Here is a 26,877-nt window from a genome sequence, read left to right on the forward strand (position 1 = left end):
TTTAATTGTTTAAAAGATTTTATTTATTTGAGAGACAGAGAGTACAAGCAGGCAGAGAGAGAGGGAGTAGCAGGCTCCACACTGAGCAAGGAGCCTCACACGGGGCTCGATCCCAGGACCCCGGGATCATGACCTGAGCTGAAGGCAGATGCTCAACCCGTGACCCACCCAGATGTCCCTAAACCATGGAATATTATTCATCAATAAAAAGAAATGATGTACTGATGTATGTTATAACATGGATGAGCCTTGAAAACATTGTTGAGTGGAAAGACACAAAAGATTACAAATCACCTGATTTTACTTATAGGAAGTATCCAAAATAGGCAAAGCTATAGAGACAGAAAATAAACTAGCAGTTGGTATGTCTGGGAATGAGTGGAAATGAGGAGTGACTGCTAAATGGGTATAAGGTTTCTTTTTGTAGAATGAATATACTATTGGGACTTAATCAAGATAAGAAGCTTCTGCACAGCAAAAGAAATAGTCAGCCAAACTAAAAGACAACCTACAGAATGGGAGGAGACATTTGCAGATGACTTATCAGATAAAGGGCTAGTGTCCAAGCTCTATAAAGAGCTCTATTAAACTCAACACCCAAGAAACAAAAAATCCAATCATGAAATGGGCAGAAGACATGAAAAGATATTTCTCCAAAGAAGACATAGACATGGCCAACAAGCACATGAGAAAATGCTCCACAACACTTGCCATCAGGGAAATACAAATCAAGACCACAATGAGATACCACCTCACACCAGTGAGAATGGGGAAAATTAACAAGACAGGAAACCACAAATGTTGGAGAGGATGTGGAGAAAGGGGAACCCTCTTAACTGTTGGTGGGAATGTGAACTGGTGCAGCCTCTCTGGGAAACTGTGTGGAGGTTCCTCAAAGAGTTAAAAATAGAACTAAAATAAAAATAGAACTACCCTATGACCCCGCAATTGCACTACTGGGTATTTACCCAAAGATACTGATGTAGTGAAACAGCAGGACACCTGCACCCCAGTGTTCATAGCAGCAATGTCCACAATAGCCAAACTCTGGAAGAAGCCACGATGTCCTTCAACAGATGAATGGGTAAAGAAGACGTGGTCTATAGATACAATGGAATATTACTCAGCCATTAGAAGCCATTTGCTTCGACGTGGGTGGAACTGGAGGGTATTATGCTGAGCGAAGTAAGTCAATTGGAGAAGGACAATCATCATATGGTCTCACTCATACGTGGAATATAAGAAATAGTGAAAGGGATTATAAGGAAAAGGAAGGGAACTGAGTGGGAAAAATTAGGGAGACAAACCATGAGAGAATCCTAATTCTGGGAAACAAACAAAGGGTTGCGGAAGGGGAGGTAGGTGGGGGGATGGGGTGACTGGGTGACAGACACTGAGGGGGGCACTTGATGGGATGAGCATTAGTGTGTCGTACTATATGTTGGCAAATTGAACTTCAATAAAAACAAATAAAAAAAAGAAAATATTCTAAAATTAGGTTAGATGGTTGTCCAATTCTGTAACTATAAAACGATTGAATTATACACTTTAAATGGATGAAGTGTATAGTATGTGAACTTTTATCTCAAAAGAGATGTTTTTCAAATAGCAAATTTAATCTGTCTCAACCTAATATATTACATTAATTGGGCTCTTACAATACGTCAGGAATTTAATACAAATTCATTTAATCCTTAAAATAACTAATTCAAGTACTATTATTATACCCATTTTGCAGGTGAGTGAACTGAGGCTCAGGTAAGTTAAATAAATTACTCACTGTCATAGCAAATGAATAGCAGAGTCAGAATTTGAACCCAAAGCCCATCTGGCTCTAGAGCCTGAGAACTACATCCCCAACCACTCCTACGGCTGCCTCTGGTTGGTGGTACTTCTGGAGGGTTTACAGGTGCCGGGCTTGGGGGCTAGAGACACTAATTTGAAGGACTTGGTGCCTGTCCACAAGAAGATTACAGATGGAAAGAGGCAGATACAATTAGAAGAAACGATTAAGATGCTCTGTAGTAAGTGCTCAATGATGAAGACAGGCAGAGGCTCAATTGGTGCTTTGGGAACATGAGGGTAATGACCATCCTCTACTCCTCCCTCTGTGGATGAGTGAAAGTATAAAGCACTTACATGGGATTGGGAGGGGCACCCCAAAACCTGTTCCTTCCCTCTCTTGCCCACTCACCTCATCTAATTGGTCAAAGAGACTCCCTGGGTCATCCTAGATTCAACCTCTACCCCATATTTGATAAGTTCTACCCACTGGACTTTTTTAAAATTTTCATTTATTTATTCAAGAGAGACACACAGAGGCAGGCAGAGACACAGGCAGAGGGAGAAGCAGGTTCCCTACAGGGAGGCCCGATGCGGGAGTCGATCCCAGGACCCCGGGATCATGCTCTGAGCAGACACACTCAACCACTGAGCCACCCAGGCATCTCCTAACCACTGGACTTCTGAGCTGCATTTTCAACCTGTCCCAGCTCATCTGGACTATTGCATGGGCCCCTCACCAGTCTCCCTTCTCTATGTCTGTGTCTGCACAAAACATTCTGCACATGCCCATTGAGGAGTCCCAGACAGTGAGCTGGGTACAGGCAAATAACGCCCTAGGGGTGAGAGTGGGACTTAGTCTGGGGGGCCCAGAGGGTTGTTAAATAGGTGGTGTGAATAACATGGGGCTTCTGACTGTAGACACATCTAGGGGGGTTGTTTGTGCGTATGGACATGCTGATGGGGGGTAGAAGGCATGGCTTACAGGTGCTTTTAGGATGTGTCTGGGTGCGAGTCACTGACTGCGTCTACACAGCGAGCGCAAAAGCCCATGGAAGAAGAGCTTCCCCTTACTGCGTGCTCACTCCTGATTAAGATCAGCCCTCACCGCTGTGGACTGTAGCAGATAAGACTGTGCTGAGTGGGATGCGAGGGAGGAAGTGAACAGAAATATCTCAAGGTCGCTTGCCTGAAGGACCCTGAGGCCCCAGCGGATGGGGACATCTGTATAGACAGCCACCAAGGCAAGGCTGTCACTCACTGGCGGGCAGGAAGGCAGGAAGGTGAAGGGATGGGAAGGGAGCTGGGGGTGGAAAGAGGAAACTGAATGTTGCAAGGAATTTGTTGGCCTTTGTCTCTGGTCTCTGGGAGGAAGCTTTGTTATTCATGATGGGTCCCCCATCATGGGGGACCATGGTGGTTGGTAGTAACAAGTGACTCCGTGACCTCCCTGGTAGTTTCAGGAAGGGAGCTGGCCTTTGCCAAACGATCAACCATGTGATTGGAGGGTGAGGCTTTGAGACCGAGAGGGGAACTAGATTGAGTTCAATCATCTGGCCAGCGATCGATCATGCAGAAGGGATGAGCCCCAACAAAAACTCCACGTGGAAGCTTAAGTGACCTTCCTGGTTGGTAATACACGTCCATGTGTGAAGAGTGTGCTGTGTCCTGACTCCTCAGGGAGGGGACAGTAGCTTTAAGTTTGGGGACTTTCCAGACCTCACCCTTTCTTCTTGGCTGGTCCCAAATTGCATCCTTTTATTGCTATTAATAAAACAGCCAGAGTAGCACTTTCCTGAGCTTTGGGGGTCAATCCAGTGATTAACTGAGCCTGAGGAGGAGACCGGACAACCCTGAATCGTAGCTACTCGGCAATGGGGTTCAGGAAACGCTACCCCAAAATATGGCACCTTGGCACACTGAATATTTTAAGTTGAAGAAGTTTGAGAAAATGTCAGAAACAGGAAGGTCACTTTGATCCCTTCACCCCCTCATTCTTCTTCCCTGGAACAGGTCATACCCTCCGCTGAGAGGTGCTCTCTCTACACCAAAGGAAAGGAGAATCCCCTTTGTCCAAAGACAATGAGACGCCAAGAAGAATCCCAACAAACAAGCTTTGCTAAGTTTCCCTCAGGGTACAGTTACCTCACACTCCTTAACCTACCATATTCTGTGACTGTCCACTCCTCATCACACCCAGCAGAAAAATACCCAAGGCTGGGGCACCTGGGTGGCTTGGTCAGTTAAGCATCCAACCTTTTTTTTCTTTTTTAAGATTTTATTTATTTATTCATGAGAGACACAAAGAGAGGCAGAGACACAAGCAGAGGGAGAAGTAGGCTCCCTGCGGGGAGCCCAATGTGGAACTTGATCCCAGGATCCGGGATCATGACCTGAGCCGAAGGCAGAGGCTCAACCACTGAGCCACCCAGGGGCCCAGCATCCAACTCTTGATCTCAGCTCAGATCTTTGATCTCAGGGTCAGGAGTCCAAGCCCCGTGTTGGACTCCCTGCTGGGTGTGCAGCCTGCTGAAAAAAAAAAAAAAAAGAATACACGTCTTCATTTCATTACGAAGACCTCTCCCGTGCCACATAAAACTTACATCACACAAATTTGTATGTTTATTATTTTATCAGTTTAATTTTTAGACCCAGTCGGGGACTGGGGTTTGAAAGAGGGCTGCTACCTCTATGTCGACCTCAACTGGTACTTCTTGATTCTTTCCAGCTTATCTCTGAACTCAGACAAAGGACCCTGTGGGCAAAGCATCCCCTGATGGGAACCAAGACTACTCCCACGCCCAAGCAGTGACAAATGCCCTGACACCAGCAAGACCCCACGTGATTGACCCCATATGATCGACCTGACCCTTCACTGCCCACCTGCACGTACCCACTGACCTCTGTCCCATATTTTCCTTATATAAACCTGAAAGTATTTTCGGCACTTCAGAGAGACAGGCTTTGTGACGTCAGCCCTGTCTTCCCAGGTGAATTCCTGTCTTGTCTCCCCACCGCTCTCTGCCTTTGGGCTGAACCTGGAGCCAAGTGGTCTTGTATCCCTTGAACCCGTTACAGATTGAGGAAAACATTCCTCCCTTAGACTGGTCAGAAGGGTGGGGGGTCGTCTGGAACACCTGAGCTTGCAGCTGGTGTCTGGAGAGGAGTCTTGTGGAGCATTGTTGGAATTACACTGCACCAAGCAGCACTTTCCACCCCACTGGGATAGAGTACGCATCCCCGTGGCACGCTCTGCAAGAACAGATATAAGGTTTGTCTTTGTATATCCTACAAGGCACTCTAGCTAAAAGCAGCCCCGAAGCCGGAGAGCCTAGGCAGCGGACTGAGGAAACTTCAGGGTGTGTTTTGCAGTGTCCCTGTCCTAGTTAAGAACCAGCCTGCCCTGCTCTGACCTTAGGGACCTGGGGAAGGTCTCAACACTCCCCTCTGTGTTTGGTCTCTGGGGGGAACTATCCTATCCTAGTTGAAGGGAGGGAGTGAAGCTGATTCTCAGGAAGAGGTAGTGAGGTTAAAGAGGAAAGCATGTCCTCAGAGGGGTTCTAGAGGGAAACGGGGCAGACTTGGTAACCTCCTGGGTTTGGGGACAGCTATTTGTTACACATTTCAGTGAGCAATGTACTTGGAGTTTTCATGTAAGTACAGCTAGCTGATCCACCTACAACGTGGGTTTGAACTGTGCAAGTCATTTATACATGAATTTTCTTCAATAAATATAGTAAAGTAAATGTGTTCTCTCTTCCTTACGATTCTCTTTTTTAAAGATTTTATTTGAGAGAGAAAGATACCCAGAGAGAGCACAAGTGGGGTGAAGGGGTACAAGGAGAGGGAGAAGCAGACTCCCTGCTGAGCAGAGAGCCCGATGCAGGACTTGAATCCAGGACCCCGGATCACGACCTGTGCCAAACAACTGAGCCACCCAGGGGGCCCCTTATGATTTTAATAACATTTTCTTTTCTCTAGCTGACTTTACTGTGAGAATACAGCACATAATATATATAACATACAAAATACATGCTAATCAACTGTTCATGTCATGGGCAAGGCTTTCCGTCGACAGTAGGCTCTTGGTAGTTAAGTTCTGGGAGAGTCAAAAGTTATACATGGACTTGTGACTATGCAGGGGGGTCGGTGCGCCCAACCCCCTCAATGCTGTTCAGGGCTCAACTCTATCTGGGTTTCCTGACTGAAAAAAGAGAAAAGCTGCTTCCGCAGAGCCACACCCAGCTAGAGCTAACAACTGGCCTCTGTGGACAGTGCTCCCCACCAGGGCCTCATACCGGCCTGCCATTTACATCTCCTTTGCTTGCTTATCGAACACCTCTTGGCAGGCGCCCGTGCTGCAGCTGGAGAGAATCCTGCCTTCTAGATAGAGGTCCACAAAATCCGAGACTGAACAGGAGCAGAGAGGTTGGCTAATAGGTCCTGAGTGTCCATAAGGACAGTGACGTACGGCTTCTGAATCTCTCTAGCAGTTAGATAACCATCGTGCCTCTCCAACCATAGGAACCTTCCTGAAAGATCAAGAGCTTTATTGTTGGATATAAACAGTTCTGAGCACAGATCTGTGCTGTAGCTTCTCCTTTTCCAATCACTGACCCCATCTGCCTGGTCCTCGGCTCCCTTCCATCTGGGCGAGGAGACTCTGAGGCAGGGATACTTCCCGCAGGCTCTTCCAGAGTGTGGCCAAAGTCTCAGCAAATGGAAATTAGTGTCCAGAAGCAGCTGGGTTTCTTCCACTTGCCACACCTGGGTCTTCTGGAGTCTGTCCCAAGTCAGAAGTGAGCAAAGTTCATTAAACAAAGGGAAGGATTCACGGCCAAACTGCCCATAGGTCTTCACTGTGCTCTCAGATGTCCAGCTTCATCGTCCCCATTTTGATCCTGACTTGGCATCTGTAAGTCCAGGCGTCTCAGGGAGAGTACAAAGAAGCGAGGAAGCTTGCAAACCAAGCTGAGTTCCTCCTTCCTGGACCCCAGGGCTGGCAGGATCAGCTGGCGGGCGTGCAGGTGAAGGGGGAGGTGGCGGGCCTTCGTCTGTTGCAGCCCTAGCTTCTTGAGGGTACCAAGAGACAGCTTCTGTACAAAGACAAGACAAGCCAACAGTTCAGCCTGGAGCAGCACACAGGGTCAGAGGTCTTTCACTTAAAGGAATCAGCGCTAACTCCCCTGGAAGAACAGAGGTGGACAGCCTGCTGCAGGGACATTTCCAGGAAGAGTTCAGAACCCAGGGAAAACAAAAACCACCACACCTGGGAAGCTCTTATCAGCCAGTTCTTTGGCCGTCCTAGAGAATGGGCTGTAACATCATGAGATAAAAAAGTTCCCACCATGGATCTTCTGCAATAGCATGAAAGGCTGCTTGAAGACTGCAGAAAGTCCCCTCTACCAACCCACCCACAGCCTCCTAACAAAATCTGAGGCTAAGGACTGACACATAAGGGTTCTGCTAATAGATCCTGCAGCTCCATGAGAATAGTAGCTGTTTCTCTCTAATCTAGGTAACTAGTAGAGGTAACTAGTAGAGTACCAGGTCTACAGACAATCAGTACAGCCTTGTGGTGACTCACTTCAGGGTTCCACGAGGGGAAAACATAAGTCACCCCCCTTATCTGCTGCACATTGGGTCAAACCAATATCACCTGGGGGGCCAGCTTATTCCAGTCTGAGTACTTGTGATCACCAAGGATTGGGCAATTCAATCCAAAAGACAGATGAACTCGAAGCTGATGTTTTATTCCTTTACCAAAAAAAAAAAAAGAGAGAGAAAACTTCAGTAGCTACAGTAACCATACTGTGGGTCACATCTGTTTCTCACCATATTAAATTGAAGCATGGTAAAACTGGCAAAGCCCCACCCTGCCATAAAGTATAAAGAATAACAGAACAAACTGTAAGCTATGAGGAAATAAACATTCTACATGCTGTTGAGCCTGTAAGTTCTCCTCCCCCTCAGTCCCCTTTGCACCACAGATAACCAGTATCATCAACTTGGTATCTCTCTCTGCTTTTTGTTTTTTTTTTTTAGAGAGAGAGCAACCACGTGTGCAAGAGAGCAGGGGTGGGGGGAGGGCAGAGGGAGAAGGAGAGAGAGAATCCCACGCAGGCTCCACGCTCAGTGCAGAGCCTGGGGAGGCTCAATCTCACAACCCTGAGATTGTGACCTGAGTCAAAATCAAGAGTTGGATGCTTAACCAACTGGGTCATCCAGGTGCCCCTTGTTTTATTTTGTTCCTTGAATAACACTATTAAATTATGCTAAATAGTAGCGCTTTGCACATTTTTTCATTGTAGGAAAACATTCGTGACATAAAATTTCTCATCTTAACCATTTTTAACTGTGCAGTTCTGTGGCATTAGGTACCTTTACATTGTTGTGCAACCATTGCCGCCACCCATCTCCAGAACTTTTTCATCCTCCCAAACTGAAACCCTGACCTAATTAAACAATCACTCCCCATTCCTTCCCCCTTCTACTTTGTCTTTGAATTTGAGTACTCTAGGTATTTCATAAATGGAATCATGAGATATTCGTCCTTCTGTGTTGGCTTCTTTCACTTGGCATAAAGTCCATCCATGTTGTGGAAGGTGTCAGAATTTCCTTCCTTTTCAAGACTGAATAATATGTGTAGGCCACATTTTGTTTATCCATTCATCTGGTGATGGACATTTGGGTTGGGTTCACCTTTTGGCTACTGAGAGTGACGCTGCCATGAACACTGGTGTACACGTTATCTTTCTGATCCCTGCTTTCAATTCTCTTGGGTAGATACTCTTGAGGATTGCTGAATTATATGGTAATGTTATGTTTAACTTTTTGAGGAATCGCTTTGCAAATTTTTAAATAAATGTAAGCAGATTATTTAGATCTTTCTGCTACCCCCTATTTTTCAACAGTCATCCCTCTTGGAGTTCCCAGCCTCAGACTGGCACCAGAAGCACACTCTGCAACATGTCAGCTGCAATTCCAGCCCTCTCACAACACCAGCTGCTCAGAAGAAGGGCAGAACCCAGTACAAGGCCCTGGATGAAGCTCAGTGGCCCTGGGAGTCCGCCGTCCCACTGCGGAAAGGTGGCCCCTCACCGGTAATAGGCTGGAGCTCCACGAGGGCGGAGGACAGAGTGCTGCTCAGCACATGGTACTGAGTCACGGCAATATGTGCGTTCCTGTTGCTGCGTACTCTCACCATCTTCCCATTGTCCATGCGGTAGTCTGGAGACAGCGTCATCTGAAGCCAAAGAAATCAAGATATGGTTGAAAAGGAAGCGCAGAAAACCCAAGCCTCTGGGTGATGGCTCACTCACCTTGTAGTGCTGCTGCTGACCCTGCACCGCCTTCTCGGTGATGGGGATATCCACGACTCCTGCTGAGGGCACCGGGACGCGCACAGTGATGGCCCTGGGGACGACACACAGACCCTTGTCTAAACCACAGGTGAGGGGGGATCACCTCAGATTCGGCTACTTAGAGGCTTTAATACTGGACCTTCTGCACTACTGTGCGCAGTTCTTAAGACTGGAGCATCCCAAGTGATCTGTCACTGAGAGCTGGGTGTTCATCTTATAAGCTTATCTTTTTTACTACTAAGGTAACGTATGCTAATTATAGGATATTTGGGGGGAAAAAAACCAGAAAAATTAAAATAATTATGTTAATAACATGGTCTTTCATTTCAGCCTTTAAAAAACGAATATATATAGTTTGTTTTAAAAATTTTTTAAAAAGATTTATTTATTTGGGAGGAGAGGAGCAAAGGAAGAGAGAAAAAACCCCAAGAAGATTCTGAGCTGAGTGTGGGGCTTGATCTCACAGCCCTGAGATCACAACCTGAGCTGAAACCAAGAGTCAGGTGCTTTACCCAACTGTACCACCCAGGCAATCCCAAAATGAGTATGTATAGTCTAAAACGAAATTAGGGTAATATGGTTTTGTATCCTGTTTTTTTTTTTTTTAATTAAAGATTTTATTTATTCATGAGAGACACACACAGAGAGAGAGAGAGAGAGAGAGAGAGAGTCAGAGTCAGAGACACAGGCAGAGGGAGAAGCAGGCTCCATGCAGGGAGCCCAATGCGGGACTCGATCCCAGGACCCCAGGACTGAAGGTAGACGCTCAACCGCTGAGCCACCCAGGGATCCCCATGTATCCTGTTTCTTTTTATTTTTTATATCCTGTTTTTTAAAAGATGGTCAATTTCTGACTGCACATGAAACAAATGAACAAGGAAACGAATGAACAGGATGAAAAATTCACAGGACCACTCCTGCCCAATTTGCCAGGTAGACAAATAGAAGGAAACTGCTCAAAGTCACAGAAACGACCACCATAACTCAATAACCATTCTAAATCACTTTTGTTGGAAGTCACCTTTTGTCATGTCAGAGATGGGTAGAGAAGACCCTTTAGTCTATCCTTAACGTTTATGCCTCTTCTAGGTCAATCACAAAGGAGTCCTCCTGAGTACCTGGTAGACTATCAGAGAATCACTGACCAAGGCGTCAAAAGCACACTCGTACATTTCCCACCCTAGACACCTCACTTCAGGTTGGTAGCAGTTTGGGCTACTATTTGATATATTTTCTCATACTTAAATTGAGTTTTAATTGCTAGCTCATTCTTCCTAATTGACATTACACTACTGCCCCAAAACGTTTACCCACTACATTCTCCACACATATAAGGAGGCATTGATTTAAGTGGGTACTAGTTCTATATAGATGAAGAGGACAAACATCCCCACTCTCAAGGAATTCAAGGATAGTCTAGTAAGAATCAAACTGGGCAGGTGGCTCAGCGGTTTAGCGCTGCCTTCAGCCCAGGGCCTGATCCTGGAGACCCAGGATTGAGTCCCACGTCGGGCTCCCTGCATGAAGCCTGCTTCTCCCTCTGCCTGTGCCTCTGCCTCTCTCTGTGTGTCTCTCCTGATTAAATAAATAAAATATTAAAAAAAAAGATTCAAACAAATAACTGTAACAAGTCATTATCATAGTAAGTCAGTAAATGCTAATCAGTTGCCAACTATGGTCTACTTCTGACTTCTACCTCCTGCACCTGGTATTTAAGGCCATCATTAACTAGGCTACGATATACCTTTCCAGCATTATCTGTCACCATTCCCCACTCCAAACTAGACCGCATGCCTTATTCTTTTGTGTACGCCATTCTCACAATTTATAACAGTTCTCCAGCTCATCTATCAAATCCTATTCATTCATCAAGACACAATTAATGGATTTCAATTTCTCCAAGAAGCATGATGAGAATGGTTATCGATTCTAAACTTTCATAAACAATTCTCACAAATAATATAATGCTTTTTAAAAAGATTTATTTTAGAGAGAGCATACATGTGGGGAGAGGGGCAGAGGAAGAGAGAAACAGAATCCCGAAGCAGACTCCCTGCTGAGCACGGAGCCCAATAAGGGGCTTGATCCCAGGACCCTGAGCCCAAATCAAGAGTCAGACACTTGGAACGCCTGGGTGGCTCAGCGATTGAGCATCTGCCTTTGGATCAGGGAGTGATGCCGGAGTTCCGGGATTGAGCCCCATATCAGGCTCCTTGCACGGAGCCTGCTTCTCCCTCTGCCTCTCTATGTCTCTCATGAATAAATAAATAAAATCTTAAAAAAAAAAATTAGTCAGACATAACTGACTGAGCCACCCAGGCTCCCCAACACTTCTGACAGCCTTACATTTGGGTTACTTGCATACATAACATAGTCTCAATTTTCTGTCTTTCAGCTTTTACTAGGAGCTATGCACTGTGTTAAACACTTCACATGCATTGTCTCATTTAACTCTCTCCTAAATAAACTACATTATTCTCATTTTTCATATGAAGACAAAGCTTAGAGAAGTTTAATTAATAACTTGCCTTAGGACCCATGCTGTAAATGGCACGGCTGACAGTTCTACAAGATCTTTTTTTTTTAAGATTTTATTTTATTTTATTGATTGATTGATTGATTGATTGTAGGGGGGCGGGCAGAAACAGAGGAGGGAGAAGCAGGCTCCATGCCGGGAGCCCGACATGGGACTCGATCCCGGGACTCCAGGATTGTGCCCTGGGCCAAAGGCAGGCGCTAAACCGCTGCGCCACCCAGGGATCCTCAGTTCTACAAGATCTTATTGAACTCTTAGATACTATGCTAAATCTCTTCCACTATCTATAATCTCTTATTACGGTGCTCCTTACCCATTTGATTCCACAGCAGAGTCATTTGTGAAGATTTTAAAAAATAGAGATGCCCACACCCATCAGACTTAAGAATCAGGACCTCTGTAGGTGGGTCTCAGCATAGAGATTGTTTTGAAGGCTCCCAAGATCACAAAGTAGCTACAAAATCTATAATACAAAAAGTACTGACATCCAAAAGATAAAAAAGAATACTTACAAATCAAATAGAAAATAAAAAATAACTGAAATAAAGAAAGAAATAAAGTTTGTTCACAAAAAGGGAAACTCAAAACACACGAGCCAAATAAGCATGCAAACAAATAACATCACTAGTACACAGGGAAATAGAAAACAGTTTTTTTTACTCATCATAGTGGCAAACCTTCAAAAAAAACCCATGGGGTCAACTACTCTATTGGGAGGAAAACTTAGCCTACCTAATAGTAATTACTTCAAATATTAAATGTGTGAGGGGAGCCTGGGTGGGTCAGTCGGTTAAGTGTTCAGCTCAGGTCCTGACGTTGGGGTCCTGAGATTGAGTCCCACATCAGGCTCCCCACAGGAGCCTGCTTCTCCCTCTGCCTGTGTCTCTGCCTCTCTCTGTGCCTCTCATGAATAAATAAAATCTTAAAAAAAAAAAAAAAGGGGAAACCATCACCACCACCAACAAAAAAACCAAATATTAAATGTGTGTACTCTTTAACCTAGCAATTCCATCTTTAGGAATCTGTCTTAAAAGATATGATCACATATTCTTTGCAATAGACTCTGAAAAATGGGAAGTTAAATAAATAACCAACAATAAGAAAATTATGAGATAGCCATACAGCAGAATACTATAGAGCTCTAAATGTACATACAAGGGGCTCTTCAAGATATATTGTCCAAGTAAAAAGCAGCAAGATGGAAAGCAATGCAAAATATCTTGCCATATAATAATTCACCTACACATGCCTATATGACTCTTAAAGTTTACATAAGAAAGTAGAATAGTGATTACCTCTGGGGAAGAAAATTGACTAGACAGGGGACAGGAGTAAGGTTTCACTTTTGTTCATCTTTCTTCTATTTAAAAAAAAAAAGGAGATACACCTATATGCACTAATATGGAAAAATCTCCAAGACACAGTTAATGGGGGGAAGAAGTACAATGTAATACACACACACACACACACACACACATACTCTATACATGAGACCTGTACATAAATACATTGGGTAAGGACCAGAGGAATAAAACCCAAACCATCCCAATGGAAGAGTGGGTAGATTCTCCAAGTTTTTGGCTTTATTTTTGTTGTTTGACTATTTTACCACAGGAATGAAATGTGTACTATTTGTATAATTAATTTTCATTAATTTTTATGTACAACCATAATTAGGAACCACTATTTTATCAGATTCCAATGTTCTTTTTTTTTTTTTTAAAGATTTTATGTATTTATTTGAGAGTGAGAGCAAGAGAGCACAAGCAGGGCGTGGGGCAGGAGAGGGAGAAGCAGACTCACCACTGAGCAGGGAGCACGATGTGGGGCTCGATCCCAGGACTCTAGGATCATGACTAGAGCCGAAGGCTGACACTTAACTGAGTCACCTAGGTGCTCCAATATTTTAAGCACTCAGTCTGTTTCCTATACTTTTCATAGGCCCACATGTCTTATCATGGTACCTTCTCTTTAATAGGAGGTCCTTCCATATGAATGGACAAATAGATAAAAGGATGCCTTCATTTACATCAACTGTACTACTAGCGATGGGCTTCATACCAGTACTTCTTTGCCACCTGACGGGTTCTAAAAAACTCTTGGACTTGATGTGCTACTTCCTTCTCCCAGGCCAACACCATTACACCTGTAGTCTCCTTGTCCAGCCGGTGGCACAGATGCAAGGGCTCTGCCTTGTGGCCATGAAGCATCTTTGCCAGGATAGGCAATACATCACTGATGCAGAGCTGGACCCCAGGGCCACCTAAAAAGGGAAGAGCCAGAGGTTTTAGTGGCTAGTAAAAGATCCCACCAAAGAATTCTACCTGGGAAAAAAAAGTCAATTATTTTCAAGAGCCTTATTTCTGAAATGTGGTCCAGGAACTGGCAACATCAGTATGCCCAGGGAGCTTGCTGGAAAAGAATCTCAGGCCCCCAATCCATACTACTAAATCAAACTCCGTTATTTTAACAAGATACTCAAGGAACTCACATGCCGATTAAAGTTTGAGAAGCACAGTCCCAGCATGTGGCTTTTTCCTCAGACATACACCTTCTTATTTATCTACTTGAATACTCATAATAAAATCAGCAATCAAAATAAGGAGATCTGATATTTTACTATATAAACGAAGGCTTGAAAATTTACCAAGGGGGCACCTGCGTGGCTCAGGCCTTGCTCTTGGGGTCCTGGGATTGAGTCCCGCATCAGGCTCCCTGCATGGAGCCTGCTTCTCCCTCTGTCTATGTCTCTGCCTCTCTCTCTGAGACTTTCATGAATAAATAAATTTATTAAAAAATTTATTTAAAAAATTTATTTAAAAAAAACTTATTAAAAAAAATTTATTAAAAAAAAAAAGAAAAAAGGAAAAGAAAATTTACCAAGTAAACATGAATGATAAATACAAAACTGTGAGGTTCTCCTGAGGCATTACAGAAGAGCTAAGAAGATGGACTTTAGGTGAGATGTTCCAGTTCTTTTCTATGCCTACTAGCTATTGACCCTGAATAGATTATTTAATCTTTCCAACTTGTTTTTTCATCCATAAACTGCACATATCTAGATAATTGTCTCATGGGGAATGGAAAGAGAAGGATTAAGAGAGAAGAAGAAAACACACAGAACACTTGGCAATGTCTGGCTTAACTCGTCTTTATGCTTTTCTCCATACCTCCCCAAAAAGCATTCTTTTAGCTCAGCTATGTCTTTTCCCCCAGCAAATCTCTTTCCCAAATGCATTTTTTTCTGTCAATCTTTCCTGTCTCATTTAGCTGTTTTAGACAACTACATTCAACATTTATTCAGAAACACTTCAGCGTCCATTAAGCTCTGGGCATTGTGGGTGTCCTATGTGCACACTCACACATATCCTTTTTTAGTATCATATCACGAATACATAATTTGTTACATATTTTTTTGGCCCTTAGATTTTACAACATGAATATCTTCTGTAGTTTGCAATTTCTATGAACTCTTTAAAGGAAGTTATCTTCTATAAAGTTTATATGTTTCTGTGTACATGGATCCTGCATATGTTTTCAGTACTGGACACCTCTTTACAGGGCAGTTTAATTTTTGCTTTAACTGAAATTCCACTTTTATAAGAGTTTTCATGTTGGTCTCTGTAATTGGAGTTTCTGCATGCTTAGGTGGTCCTTATCTGATCCTTTGATCCCTGCTCATGTACAGGATAAGATATGATTTCTCTCAAGTTATTCCGTCCCCACTCATGGCTTGAGGTGGCTGACCGATTTATACTGCAGTTTTGGGCTTGTGGGTTGAGATTTTCTGATCTTTGTACAATGAAGACAGACTATTTTCGTTGGTCTGGACTTAACTGATGAAATTAGAGTCTGGATCATGTGAAGAAAATTGTGCAATAAATCACCATGTTAAAAAAAGACACTTGATGAAGCAAATTCGGAGCCATTACATGAAAATACTATTATTTATAGAAGTTAATTAACTATCAGAACACATTAGCCACAGAAGATTGATAGGCTGAAAACAGAACAGCGTATTGATGCAATTTAGTGAAAGTGGGAAAATTGCAAATAAAGGCTAAAATATAGTGGTGTCATTGCTGGAAAGGGAAATAACAGGAAGCTTAATATATTAAGTACCATATATTTTTTTCTTACAATCATTTCTTCTTTTCCAGTCTTTTTTTTTTTTAAGATTTTATTTATTTACTCATGAGAGAGACACAGAGAGAGGCGGAGACACAGGCAGAGGGAGAAGCAGGCTCCCTGCGGGGGAGCCCGATGAGGGACTCGATCCCAGGACCCTGAGATCATGACCTGAGCCAAAGGCAGATGCTCAACCATTAAGCCACCCAGGAGCCCCATTCTTTCCCAGTCTTGATGGAAAATAATACGAAGACAAGAACCACACATTTAGTATTTCTCTGTAAAAATCTCTGTAGGGGTCTGGACGCAGGGCATTCCATAAATCACTGCTGACTGTCAAATGTTTGGGAATGCAGAGACCGTCTTTCCTATCTCTGCGTCTTCAGTACTGCCTTATATACAGCTCCACAAAAGCTTAATTCTTTTGAGCGCAAGGCTCCGAGGAGCCCCACAAGTGAGGTGTCAGAGTTGCCCCTAGTTGTACTGAAAACAGAAGCAGCTCCCCCACCCCACCCCCGCACCAAACTCCTTTTCCCGCGAGGTCCTTACCATGCACCGGGAGACCGTAGGGTTTGTTGATGACCACGAGATCCTTGTCTTGGTGCAGAACGCCGCGGCTCAGCGCCTTGGCAAGCACGTTGGGGTGGACTCGCTGCAGCTGCTGTGTGAACCGCACCAGTTCGTGCACTCTCCGCTGAACAGGGCTAGTGGGCGCCTAGGGAGAGAGAAGGAGCCACAGGGAAAGGCTGCTGAAGACCTTCGAGAAGTCCGGGTGACAACTGGGGTTGGGGTTGGGGATGACTGCCTCTGCGCGGGGCCGGCGCCTTCCCCGAATGCTTCGGGAGCAGCGGTGCCCGTCTCACCTGCCTCCACGCAGAGGGCAGGGCCGTGGCAGAAGCCGAAGCCCCCACCCGCGGAAAGACGCGGCGCCGTCCTCATCCCTCCCGCCGCTCTCCCACAGGTCTTCCACATCCACCTAACACCTGCCGGAGGGCCCCCCTACCTCCCCCCCACCCCAGGCTGGGAACCAGTGAACGCAATGCCTCTTGGGAGTTGTGGTCCTTTCGGACTCACCAGCTGCTTCTTCGTCTTCTGTTCCTGTTTCTGGGCTCGAAGCTTCTCCGCTAATCGCTGGGCACTCAGGGTCCCAGGCGCAGCAGCGGCCGAACAAAATGGCTTTGAGACGAGAGTAAAGAGACCGCCGACACGCCGCCGCCCGGAGCATCGCAGCCAGAGGCCCGGCGCATTACACATGGGCGCCGCCATCTTCTCCGAAAGGGGCGGGGCGAGCCGAGACCACGTGCCTTAGAGGGGGGAGCTGAAGGGAGGATGGAGTGGGCGGGGCCGGAGGGTCACGTGGGGGCGGGCGGGGGCGGGGCCTGGGGCAGTCACGTGGGGCGGTGCGCGCTGAGTGCGGCTGCGCCGGCCGGTAGCTGCAGCTGGAGCGGTGGCGTTTGGAGGAGACTCGGTGAGTGTGTTGGGAAGCCGGGCTGGGGCTGGGAAATGCCGGTTCTCCCAACGCTTTAACGTTTTCGCGTCTCCGGGGATTCCGTTCTCGGAGAGCATTGCACTGGGAGCCGTTTGTCCCTCTGGGAGGAGGTCGCGCTCAAGACCACTTCCCCGCCCCCGCGCCCCGTGGAAGCGATGCCCCATAAACGCTCGTCCCGGAGCCTTCCCGGGCGCCTGCCTCGTCCCTCTTGGCAACCACATCCCTGGTGCCCGGCCAGGCCCCCGGGGGACGCGTCGTGTCGCCTCTCATTTCCTCGCCGTTCGACCTTCGGAGATGCCCGGATCTCTGTAGGCTCTCCACCCCTCACCTCCTCTTTGTTTCAGGTTGCAACCTGTGCTCTCCCGGGGTGATGGGGAACCCTTCCGTTAAGCCAGCCCCCCCCCCCCCCCCAGCCCGTATTCCGACCTGCGGCGTACCTTGAGTTTCTTCTCTTCTGCCTCAAGCATGCATTTTCTGGAGTCTCCTCTCCCCCTACGTTCTCCTTGCTCCTTCCAAAGAAAACACTGACAATACGGAGCGCGGACCTCCTCTCCCCTCCCCTCCCCCCTTCACTTTCCCCCTCCCTACTTTGCAACCGCCCCAAACCCCCCTCTCTCCCTCTCTTACGAGGTGCAGTGTTGGAACTCGCACGCCCCAGTGCAAGCAGTTGCCCTGTGATTTCACCGAGGGGCGCCTGGAAGGATGAACCTCTGTTTGGGGTGATAATGTGAAAAACATCTTGGGACCTACCTGCCATTTGTTAAGGAACCTAACGGCGAGCTCGGAGGGGGTGTTCAGAAAACTAATGGACCTGTACCGACACTAGAGGACACAATTTTTTTTTTTTTTTTTAAGACCGCGGAGGATGGAGGCTCCTTGAGTTCTAGCAGGTGGTGGGACTAGGTTTGCGTGTCACCCCTCCGAAAGGGATTGGCAGAAGGGAACCATGTTGGGCAGCAAATAAAGTTGAACAGGTGAAGTGGATCTGACCGGTAGGAGACTTCGTAAGTTGGAGAAGGGTTTGAGCTAGATGTTGGAAGTCATGGGGAGTGTCTGAAGCTTCTTGAGCAGCAGAGAGGCTCCTTGAATTCTAGAAATGAATCTGGCAGTTACTGAACGCAGGACAGATTGAAGAGGGCTTTGAGAGCCGGTGGATGAGCGGGGATGCTGCAGTCTAGGGATCGGGAAGGAGGTGATGCTTCATCCAGTGGTCTTCCCCCCCAACACTGTACCGTTCTTGGAGTCTGAATTGATATATTTTTTTAAGATTTTATTTATTTATTCATGAGAGATACAGAGAGAAGCAGTCTCCATGCAGGGAGCCCCATTTGGGACTCCATCCCGGGACTCCAGGATCACACCCTGGGCCAAAGGCAGGCGCCAAAGGCTGAGCCACCTGGGCGTCCCTGAGTCTGAATTGATTTTGAGCACAGGTCAGGTTGTATCGTTGAAGCTGCTGTTGAAGTCTCAGTCCTCAGTCCCTTGAGGATTCGCTCCTGGTTTCTTTGTAATCCCCACCCACATCAGGCCACAGAGTAAACTCACAAATACTCATTCCTTAGATGGCCGCAGTGCATCACAGAGATATGTTAGATGGGTCTGAACATTTGAATTGTCTTCTTTCTGTCAATTTTTGATCTGAAGATTGGAGGAAAAGTGTTTGTAATCCGCAGGGAGGAAGGCTTGTGTATGTTTCTGTAATAAGACAGGTGATCAGGATATAAATTCGAAGAATCCTGAGGGAGGTTGGGAAACTATCTCTTTTTTTTTTTTCTTCTGCAAATTCACAGATAAAATACAGATCTATAATACTTGAGAATTGTTACCTCTTAATGATATGCTGCAGACCCAGGTACTGATTTTACTAATTTCGCTTAGGTCCGGGAAGCCTCCTTTTCCAAGGCTCTGAAATGTGAATGTGAGGGTCTAAAATTATATTGTTAATTACAAACTTGTTTTAGGTATAGGACTTTTGTGTTTTTTGTGTAAGGGCTTTTTCCCCCCTTACCTTGTGCATTCAAGAAATGACACCTGTTCTTGCAGAATTGGCGTTCTCTGTCAGGGAACAAATGAAGAACAACTCAGATGTCAATGCTGGTGACACAGAGCTTGTGTTCTTGGGTTTCAGGGTAACCAAGGTACACATTATAGTGCCTAAGAATAAAAACACTGGTCACTTTTTTTCTGGAGAAAAAAGTTTTTCAGGTTTTTCTTTTTGAAACTGTAAAATATTTGAAGGATTCAAAGGTTTTGTTTGCTTGTTATCAGTACAGCTTTAGTCAAAATGGGTACAGAAGTTACATCTTAATGTTTTTAGCATATGGTTATTTAAAGTAGTGTTGCTTTCTGTATATACAAGAAGTTATGCAAATATGCTGTCTTGTTTTAATGTTAGGTTACCTCCTTCCTCTTCTCGTTCAATTGATTTTATTTTAGGCAGTTCATTTTTCTACTTCAGCACCAATGTCACAGTCTCTTTTTGGTTGGGGACTGTTCTTGTCTGTACTGTTGTCTTAGTACAAGGAAGAAAATTCTATAGTGATGTCTAGTGGTATCCTCTTTCTTAGAGAGTACAAGCATGACTTATTTACATAGATTTTGACAAGTCATAATGTGTTCCCCCAACATAACTATTTAAAGAAGTATCTGAAGATTTGTTTTTGAGGCTATTTCCTGATCTGTGCAAGAACACAGTCGCCTTTTTATTTCAAAAACATTGAGTGACTAATAAAAGAACTTGTGTTTAAATATCACAGAGTTAAGATTAATTAGCAGCATGAGGTTGGTTTCTGGCTTCTCAAACATTGATTTGCAGGTTGCAGATTAACCAACAATTCAGTTAAGAGCAGGAAGTACTTGGATATCCTTTTATGGTTTTAGATTCAAAGAAGCAATTAGCAGGAGCCCCTTGGAGGTGTCCTGGAAAGTGCAGTTACTGGCAGCTGCGATCTTGGGGACTAGTCCCAGCTCAGCAGCTTGTGAACCTGAGCAAGTAATTTGGACTCAGTTTTCTGTCTTTTAAAAGAAGATCCTTAAAAAAAAAAAAAATTAATTAATTAATTAATTAAAAGAAGATCCTTATAGCTCCAAGCTTCTATTCTTTGAAGATTTTCTAGTGACACTTAAGAACTTTCTTAAGTGGAATTTATTTCAGATTTATCTTGCATACATTTAGCATAACCACAGAGAATCAGGATTCTGCTCTTGTCCCCAGAATTTAACCTTATGCCACTGAGCTAACATTTATTATTTGGAGGTCACCTTATTGAGTAGTGTTGGAATGTACCTTAAGATTTCCATGAGAGGGAGTGCAGATAAAAGAAAAAATACTAGAAAACAGTGGTTTTCTAAAACAGTGTTATATACCCATAATATGGGTGTTAGTTCTTTTTTCCATGTCAGCATTCTACTTTTTTTTAAGATTTATTTATTTATGACAGAGAGAGAGAGAGAGAGAGAGGCAGAGACACAGGAGGAGGGAGAAGCAGGCTCCATGCTGGGAGCCTGATGTGGGACTTGATCCCGGGTCTCCAGGATCACACCCTGGGCCAAAGGCAGGCGCTAAACCGCTGAGCCACCCAGGGATCCCCACCATGTCCGCATTTTAAAGAGATTCCATTATACTAATTTCCCTCCTTATATTTTTATTTGGCTTTTGAGTGATGCTCAAGACAGGTCTGACTTAAACCAGTACTTCTCAACTTTTTAATGTCATGGTACATGTGGAAAGAATTATTTCGTGGAGGAAAACTGGAGTCTGCCCACAGAAGACAGCTGGCCTGGTCGCTGAGCTGAGCCCGGTCCCCACCTGACCCTTCAATAGTCTAAGGAGCTCCCTAGCCCGTTGCTTGTTTGACCATTTAAGAGAGTCAGTATTACACAATGAAGGTCTTTACCCAGGCTCTAACTATTGAATTGTATTGTATCTAACAAGGAATTGTATTGCTAACTGTGTTTGTTAAATCTGCCTCTAATTTATTTCTTTTTTATGTGCCTTTATGGTTTTGGCTAGTTTGTGTTTGAAGAGCATACCTATCCTTACAAAGTGATCTTTCTAAAAGTTTGTGAAAAGTCCTTAACTAATGAAGAGATGGGAAATGTTTTTGTCACAGTGCTTTGACCTCATTAGATTATGGGCAATCTTGCTCTGCCTATTTAGAGAAGATAGAAAATTTCTTTAAATAGTTTGTTTTCCGTTAAAAAAGTAATACAGAAAACATGTAAGATAGAGTAGGGAAAAAAGTCATTCATAACTATTCCCCAAATACTGTTGATACCATGTTTTTTCTCAATTCTTTTATCATGCATTTTTTTTCTTAATTGTAAATTTCAAACATTTATAGAAGTAGAGAAGATAATGAACCCTAGATTTCCATCAGCCAGCTTCTACCAACCAACTCGGGGCCACTCTTGTTCTACACTGCACCTTGACCGCCCAGACGGTGTTGAACCATCTGTAAACACTTTAGTAAGTGTCTGTAAAAGATAAGGGCTGATTTTTAACAAAATCTACAATGCCATTATCACACCACTTTCTTAGTATCGCTGAGCAAACAGTCGACAAATTTTCCAGTTGGTCTCTCTTTTTAAGTAGTTGATTTGTTTGAATCGAGACTCAAGAAAAATCCACACATCATGAATGCTCTTTTAATTAGAAGAATAAAACTGTGGGCATTCAGAAGAGATGTGCAGCCTGTACCTGAGGATGCTTAGAGCACACGGGATTAGAGCTTGCACTTTGGAGACAGAAAGGTGGTTTCAGAATCCTGGCTCTGCAATTTGCTAGCTGTGTAACCTTGTGCAAGTTGCTTAACCTCTCTCACTTTAGCTTCTTTGTCCTGTGAAATGTGGATCATATCTGCCTTAGGACTACTGTAAGGATTGAGTGAGTTAATGCAGGTTAAAGCACTCGTGTAGAACTTAGCACATAGTTAAGTCTCAAAAAATATCAGGTTATGTCTTGCATACTAGTATAGCACGAGGTTCATAGATTTGTTAAGTAAATCTTAAACAGAGTAAGAATCAAGAGGTAGGGAATTTAGTCTGATTCTGCTACTTAGGTGATTAACTTCAGTGTTTTGGACCTTAAATTTCTCACCCCAAAAAGCAGGTGTGGTGAACAATTAGATGATTTCTGAAATTCCAGTGCTTGCTAGAAATAAGGCAGCATGGTATTTTTAGAGCATGAGCTTTGAAAACACTGAGATTTGCATCAGGCTTTGCCATTTATAAGCATTTGTTCTCAGCCTCTGTTTTTTCATATGTATCACAGAATTAATAATACCTAATAAGGTTGTTGCGGTGAGAGACAAGATCAATGTGTATGATGCCTATCATGTAGAAGGTACTCAACTTATTAGTCAGCATTTTGTGATTATAAGTTAAAATAAGATCATTGCATTACAGCATTTTCAAGACTGAAGAACTATATATTTTGAGGGCATTTATGTAAATGAAGATGAGCAAAGTATCTTCAGGGAAAAGGAATATTCATTGGAAGGGTGAACATGAAAAACCATGTTTCTAGAACATGAACATTGGAAAATTGAAGAACTATTCAACCATGTGGTTGGATAAAAGCCAGAGGATATCAGGATCCCTAGAGAAATGCAACAAGGTATTTGCAACAGATAGTTGCTTAAGTTGAATAAACCTGTTTTCTGCATTTATTTGAAAATTTGAACAACAGTAAGTGAAAGATGTGGATTGTTGTGTGTGTTTCATTTGGTGGTGATTGGAATACGCTGTAAGCATTTTACTCTAATGAGATTGTTAGGTGAATGAAAATAACCTCCACTAGCTATTAGGAGAGCTGCACTGATAGCTGAGTTGGAAAACCAAATCCACGCTTGAGTTTACTGATCCCCATGTTCTAGGCAGCATTTCCCCAACTTGCTTGACTATAAGAATTGCCTTCGTACTTTTTTTTTTTTTTTTTTTTTTATTCATGAGAGGCACAGAGGCAGAGACGTAGACAGAGGGTGGAGCAGGCTCCATGCAGACAGCCCTATGTGGGACTCGATCCCAGAACCCCAGGATCACGCCCTGATCACGCCCCCAGAGGCAGATGCTCAACTGCTGAGCCACCTCCATCGTACTTTTAAATCTACAGATCCCTTCTCTAGAAATTTTGATTCAGGAAAATGCTGAATTAAAGCTCAGGAATCTCCTGCCCTCCCTCCTCCCTGCTCCATAAGACCTTGAGCTAAAAGTTCTTCTGTTTATGAATAAACTAGAAGAAGGGTAAGGTTACTAAAGAATATAGAGAGAAGGGCAGCACAGGTGGCTCAGCAGTTTAGTGCCGCCTTTGGCCCCGGGCGTGATCCTCAAGAGCCGGGATCGAATCCCACGTCAGGCTCCCTGCATGGAGCCTGCTCCTCTCTCTGTCTCTCATGAATAAATAAAATCTTTTTAAAAAAATTGTATTAAAAAAAAAAAAAAATTGTATTAAAAAAATATAGAGAAAAATGGGAGATTTTAAATATTGTTTTTTTCCCCTTTTTTTTTATTAAAGTAATTCACATGTATGTTGTAAAACAGTGCTAAAAGAAGTGTGTGTGGGGTAGCCAGTCCCTCCATTCTCCCCATCTCATAATCTCATTCTTTAGAGGCAGCCTCTGTTATTTTGCTCTTTCCTCAGGCATTATCTTCATATTTCTAAATCATTTGATATGTTATTTCTTGTTTTTTTCTCCCCCCAGTGTTTGGCCTATTGAGCTAGTTGATCTGTCTCCGCTCCACTCTTGTGTTTAGCTTGACCTTTGCCTGTTTTTTTTCCCACATACCTACATACCGTTAATTTTTTCTCAGATGCTCCAACATAATTGCCACATTCTTACGAGTAACATTTCCCATAAGCTCACATGTGTCACTTGATGTTTCCAATTGAGAACTACCACCCAGGTATCATTCAGGAACTGCCCTTCACTCTCCTCCTGGGTTGTCATCCATGTCCCATTTCTTGGCTTACATCTCTATTTCCTGAGAAGTATCTGAATGCCCACAAACTTGTCTGACCGTTTGGAATTGTTACAGAATTCTAGGTTGGAAATAATTTTCCCTCAGAATTTTGAAGGCATGGTTGTACCAGGTTACTGGTATGTGTAATTGCTCTGGAGACCTAGCAATCACATCCTTTTTTATGAGACCTTGTTTCGTTAGTTTTATTTTTCTCTTTCCTCTCTTACTGGGAGCTTTTAGAATATTCTGACCCTGGCGTTTTGGACTTTCTTAATGATGTACTATAGTATATGGGTTCTCAGTGGACTCTTTTTTTTTAAAGATTTATTTAGGGATCCCTGGGTGGCGCAGCGGTTTGGCGCCTGCCTTTGGCCCAGGGCGCGATCCCGGAGACCCGAGATCGAATCCCACATCTGGCTCCCAGTGCATGGAGCCTGCTTCTCCCTCTGCCTGTGTCTCTGCCTCTCTCTCTCTCTCTCTCTCTCTCTGTGTGACTATCATAAATAAATAAAAATTAAAAAAAAAAAGATTTATTTATTTACTTATTCCTGAGACATGAGAGACACACAGAGAGAGAGGCAGAGACATAGGCAGAGGGAGAAGCAGGCTCCATGCAGGGAGCCTGATGCGGACCTCGATCCTGGGTCTCCAGGATCACGCCCCGAGCCGAAGGCAGGCACTAAACCGCTGAGTCCCCCAGGCTGCCCTCAGTGGACCCTTTCATTCTAACTAACGTCCTTCCACTCTGGGACATTTTCTTCTAGTTCTCTGGTTTCTACCTCCCTCCCCTCTTTTCTTTCTCTCTGATCCTATTTCATAATATCCATACTTGTTATATGGATATGATAGCTTCAAAGAGGACCCATTGAAGTTTTTTAGTTCTTACTCTCTGCATCAGAGCAACTTTACAATCTATTGCTGGAATGAATATCAACCCCCAAATAATGGCAAGCCCCTGCATGTAATGAGAACTTAGTGCTTCCCCCTACAGTTTGATAGATCCCATTAAGCCATGTCCACCGGGACTGGGAGGGTCTAGCCTTCCGCTCAGGCCCTCGTTGTTCCCATTCTCCCTGTATTTCCTCACTCCCCTCAGGCACTAGAAGTAAATGTACTACTACTTTATTTTACTATGGACACATCTACTGCTGCTCTTTTGATGAATCTGTGAGCTATCTGAGTACTGTTGAAAGTTAATTTTATTAAGAGAAATGAAGGAAGAAAAGTTGAAAGGAAAACGAAAAGAGGAGCTTATTCGTAATATGGAAATTTTACAGGGTAAAGACTGGCAAACTAACAAATACGATTTTCTGAATTGATGCGCAGAAGCCAGCATGCTTGCACTTCTTTCAAGAGTTTCTTGAAAACTGCTTTTCTCCACGGAAACCAAAGTATCAACGGTCGTTATCACCAGGTGGGATTACAGGGTGGTTTTCATTTGCTCTTTGTACTTTTGTGTACTTGACATATTTCTGCAGCGCCTCCTGGGGACCTTTCCTTCGCTAGTCAAGGAGGAGAGGTGCTTGCTTTCCTCTGATCAAGTGTCCACGTCCCCTGAGCTCCAGCTGCTCAGCCCTCTGTTCTGCTCCCTCCAGTTCCTCCCTCCGTCTTGCACTGACCTCCTTCGCTTTTTAACAAAGTATGTTTTTAGGTCTTCCTAACCTGCTTTTCTCTCACCTATTTCTTTCCTCAGTTATTTTTACTGACCACTTTTTAAAACTGATGCTACCCGTTCAGCAAAAGCAGTGCCTTTAAACCGGTTTCTTCTAACTTAGCCTGATTTTCTAGTTGGTGGGGTGGCCTCTGTGGCAGATCCTGCCTCTTTTTGTTTGTTTAGCTCTCAGATTCTTGGTTCAGGTCAAAATAATGCTTTCATCTCAGTTCATTTCCAGATCAAAGAGAATATTTTTCAGTTAATTTTTATTAGAAAAAAAAAAAATATCCTGTAAAGAACATCAAGCTAGATTAAGGTTACAAAGCTTAAACCACTTTCCTGAGTTGCCTTTCATCCATCATTCCCTTGCTCTTAAGGATTATTGAAATTGACTTACAAGTACATTCCTAAAGTATATGACCCTTCTTTCAAAATCAGTAAATACTTGTGTTGGTGCTTGAAACCGAGAAAGGGAAATAATCATCTATAACCCTGTGACCCAGAGATTATTTCTGCCAGTCAAAAACCTCACAACAGATGATAAGGAACAGATTGTCGAACTGGTTTTTGACCTTTAAGTTTGAAGTATGTCTGAAAGTACCTTTGGGTTGTGAAGGGCTGTATAATCTAGGTATCTCCTGGGTCTGAAACACAGGAGAGCCTGGAGCTAAAAATTGAGATATGGGAGTCGTTAGCATTTAGTTGGTATTTTAAATCATTGGAGTAGCTGGAGGGGGAGGAGAGGAAATATGTAAAGTGATTGGACGGAGAGCCTAAAGCTGTTTGTTTAGTACTCTCAGTTTTGGGGGACTGGACAAAGGAAAAAGAGCTTCCCCTAGAGGGACGGGAGGAAAATCAGAAAAATACGATATCCGGAAGAGAACAGAGTTCAGTGTCAGATGCTTCCAAGACCTAAAGGACGGTAAATACTAATTATTTTACTTAATTTTGCCATGGTGGTATC

At 44.0% G+C, this 26,877-nt stretch overlaps 2 protein-coding genes across 3 annotated transcripts in view; one reads left to right on the plus strand and one right to left on the minus strand.

The window, feature by feature from the left end:
- Window positions 1-4,391: 4,391 nt before the first annotated feature.
- RPUSD4 (RNA pseudouridine synthase D4) lies at window positions 4,392-17,110 on the minus strand. Its single transcript, XM_072822640.1, has 7 exons — window positions 16,885-17,110; window positions 16,360-16,525; window positions 13,744-13,945; window positions 9,105-9,198; window positions 8,884-9,028; window positions 7,442-7,539; window positions 4,392-6,878 (listed from the first exon to the last, which is right to left on the minus strand). The coding sequence occupies exons 1-7, from the start codon at window positions 17,074-17,076 to the stop codon at window positions 6,639-6,641; spliced, it is 1,137 nt and encodes a 378-aa protein (XP_072678741.1). The 5' UTR covers window positions 17,077-17,110; the 3' UTR covers window positions 4,392-6,638.
- Window positions 17,111-17,175: 65 nt separating this feature from the next.
- FAM118B (family with sequence similarity 118 member B) overlaps window positions 17,176-26,877 on the plus strand; it is a 46,724-nt gene continuing 37,022 nt past the window's right edge. For both annotated transcript variants that reach the window (XM_072822643.1, XM_072822646.1), the window contains exon 1: window positions 17,176-17,278. The gene's annotated coding sequence lies outside the window, so the exon portion shown is untranslated. The remainder of the gene's footprint in view (window positions 17,279-26,877) is intronic.

This window comes from Canis lupus, chromosome 3, assembly GCF_048164855.1.
Source record: "Canis lupus baileyi chromosome 3, mCanLup2.hap1, whole genome shotgun sequence".
Classification (NCBI taxonomy): Eukaryota; Metazoa; Chordata; class Mammalia; order Carnivora; family Canidae; genus Canis; species Canis lupus.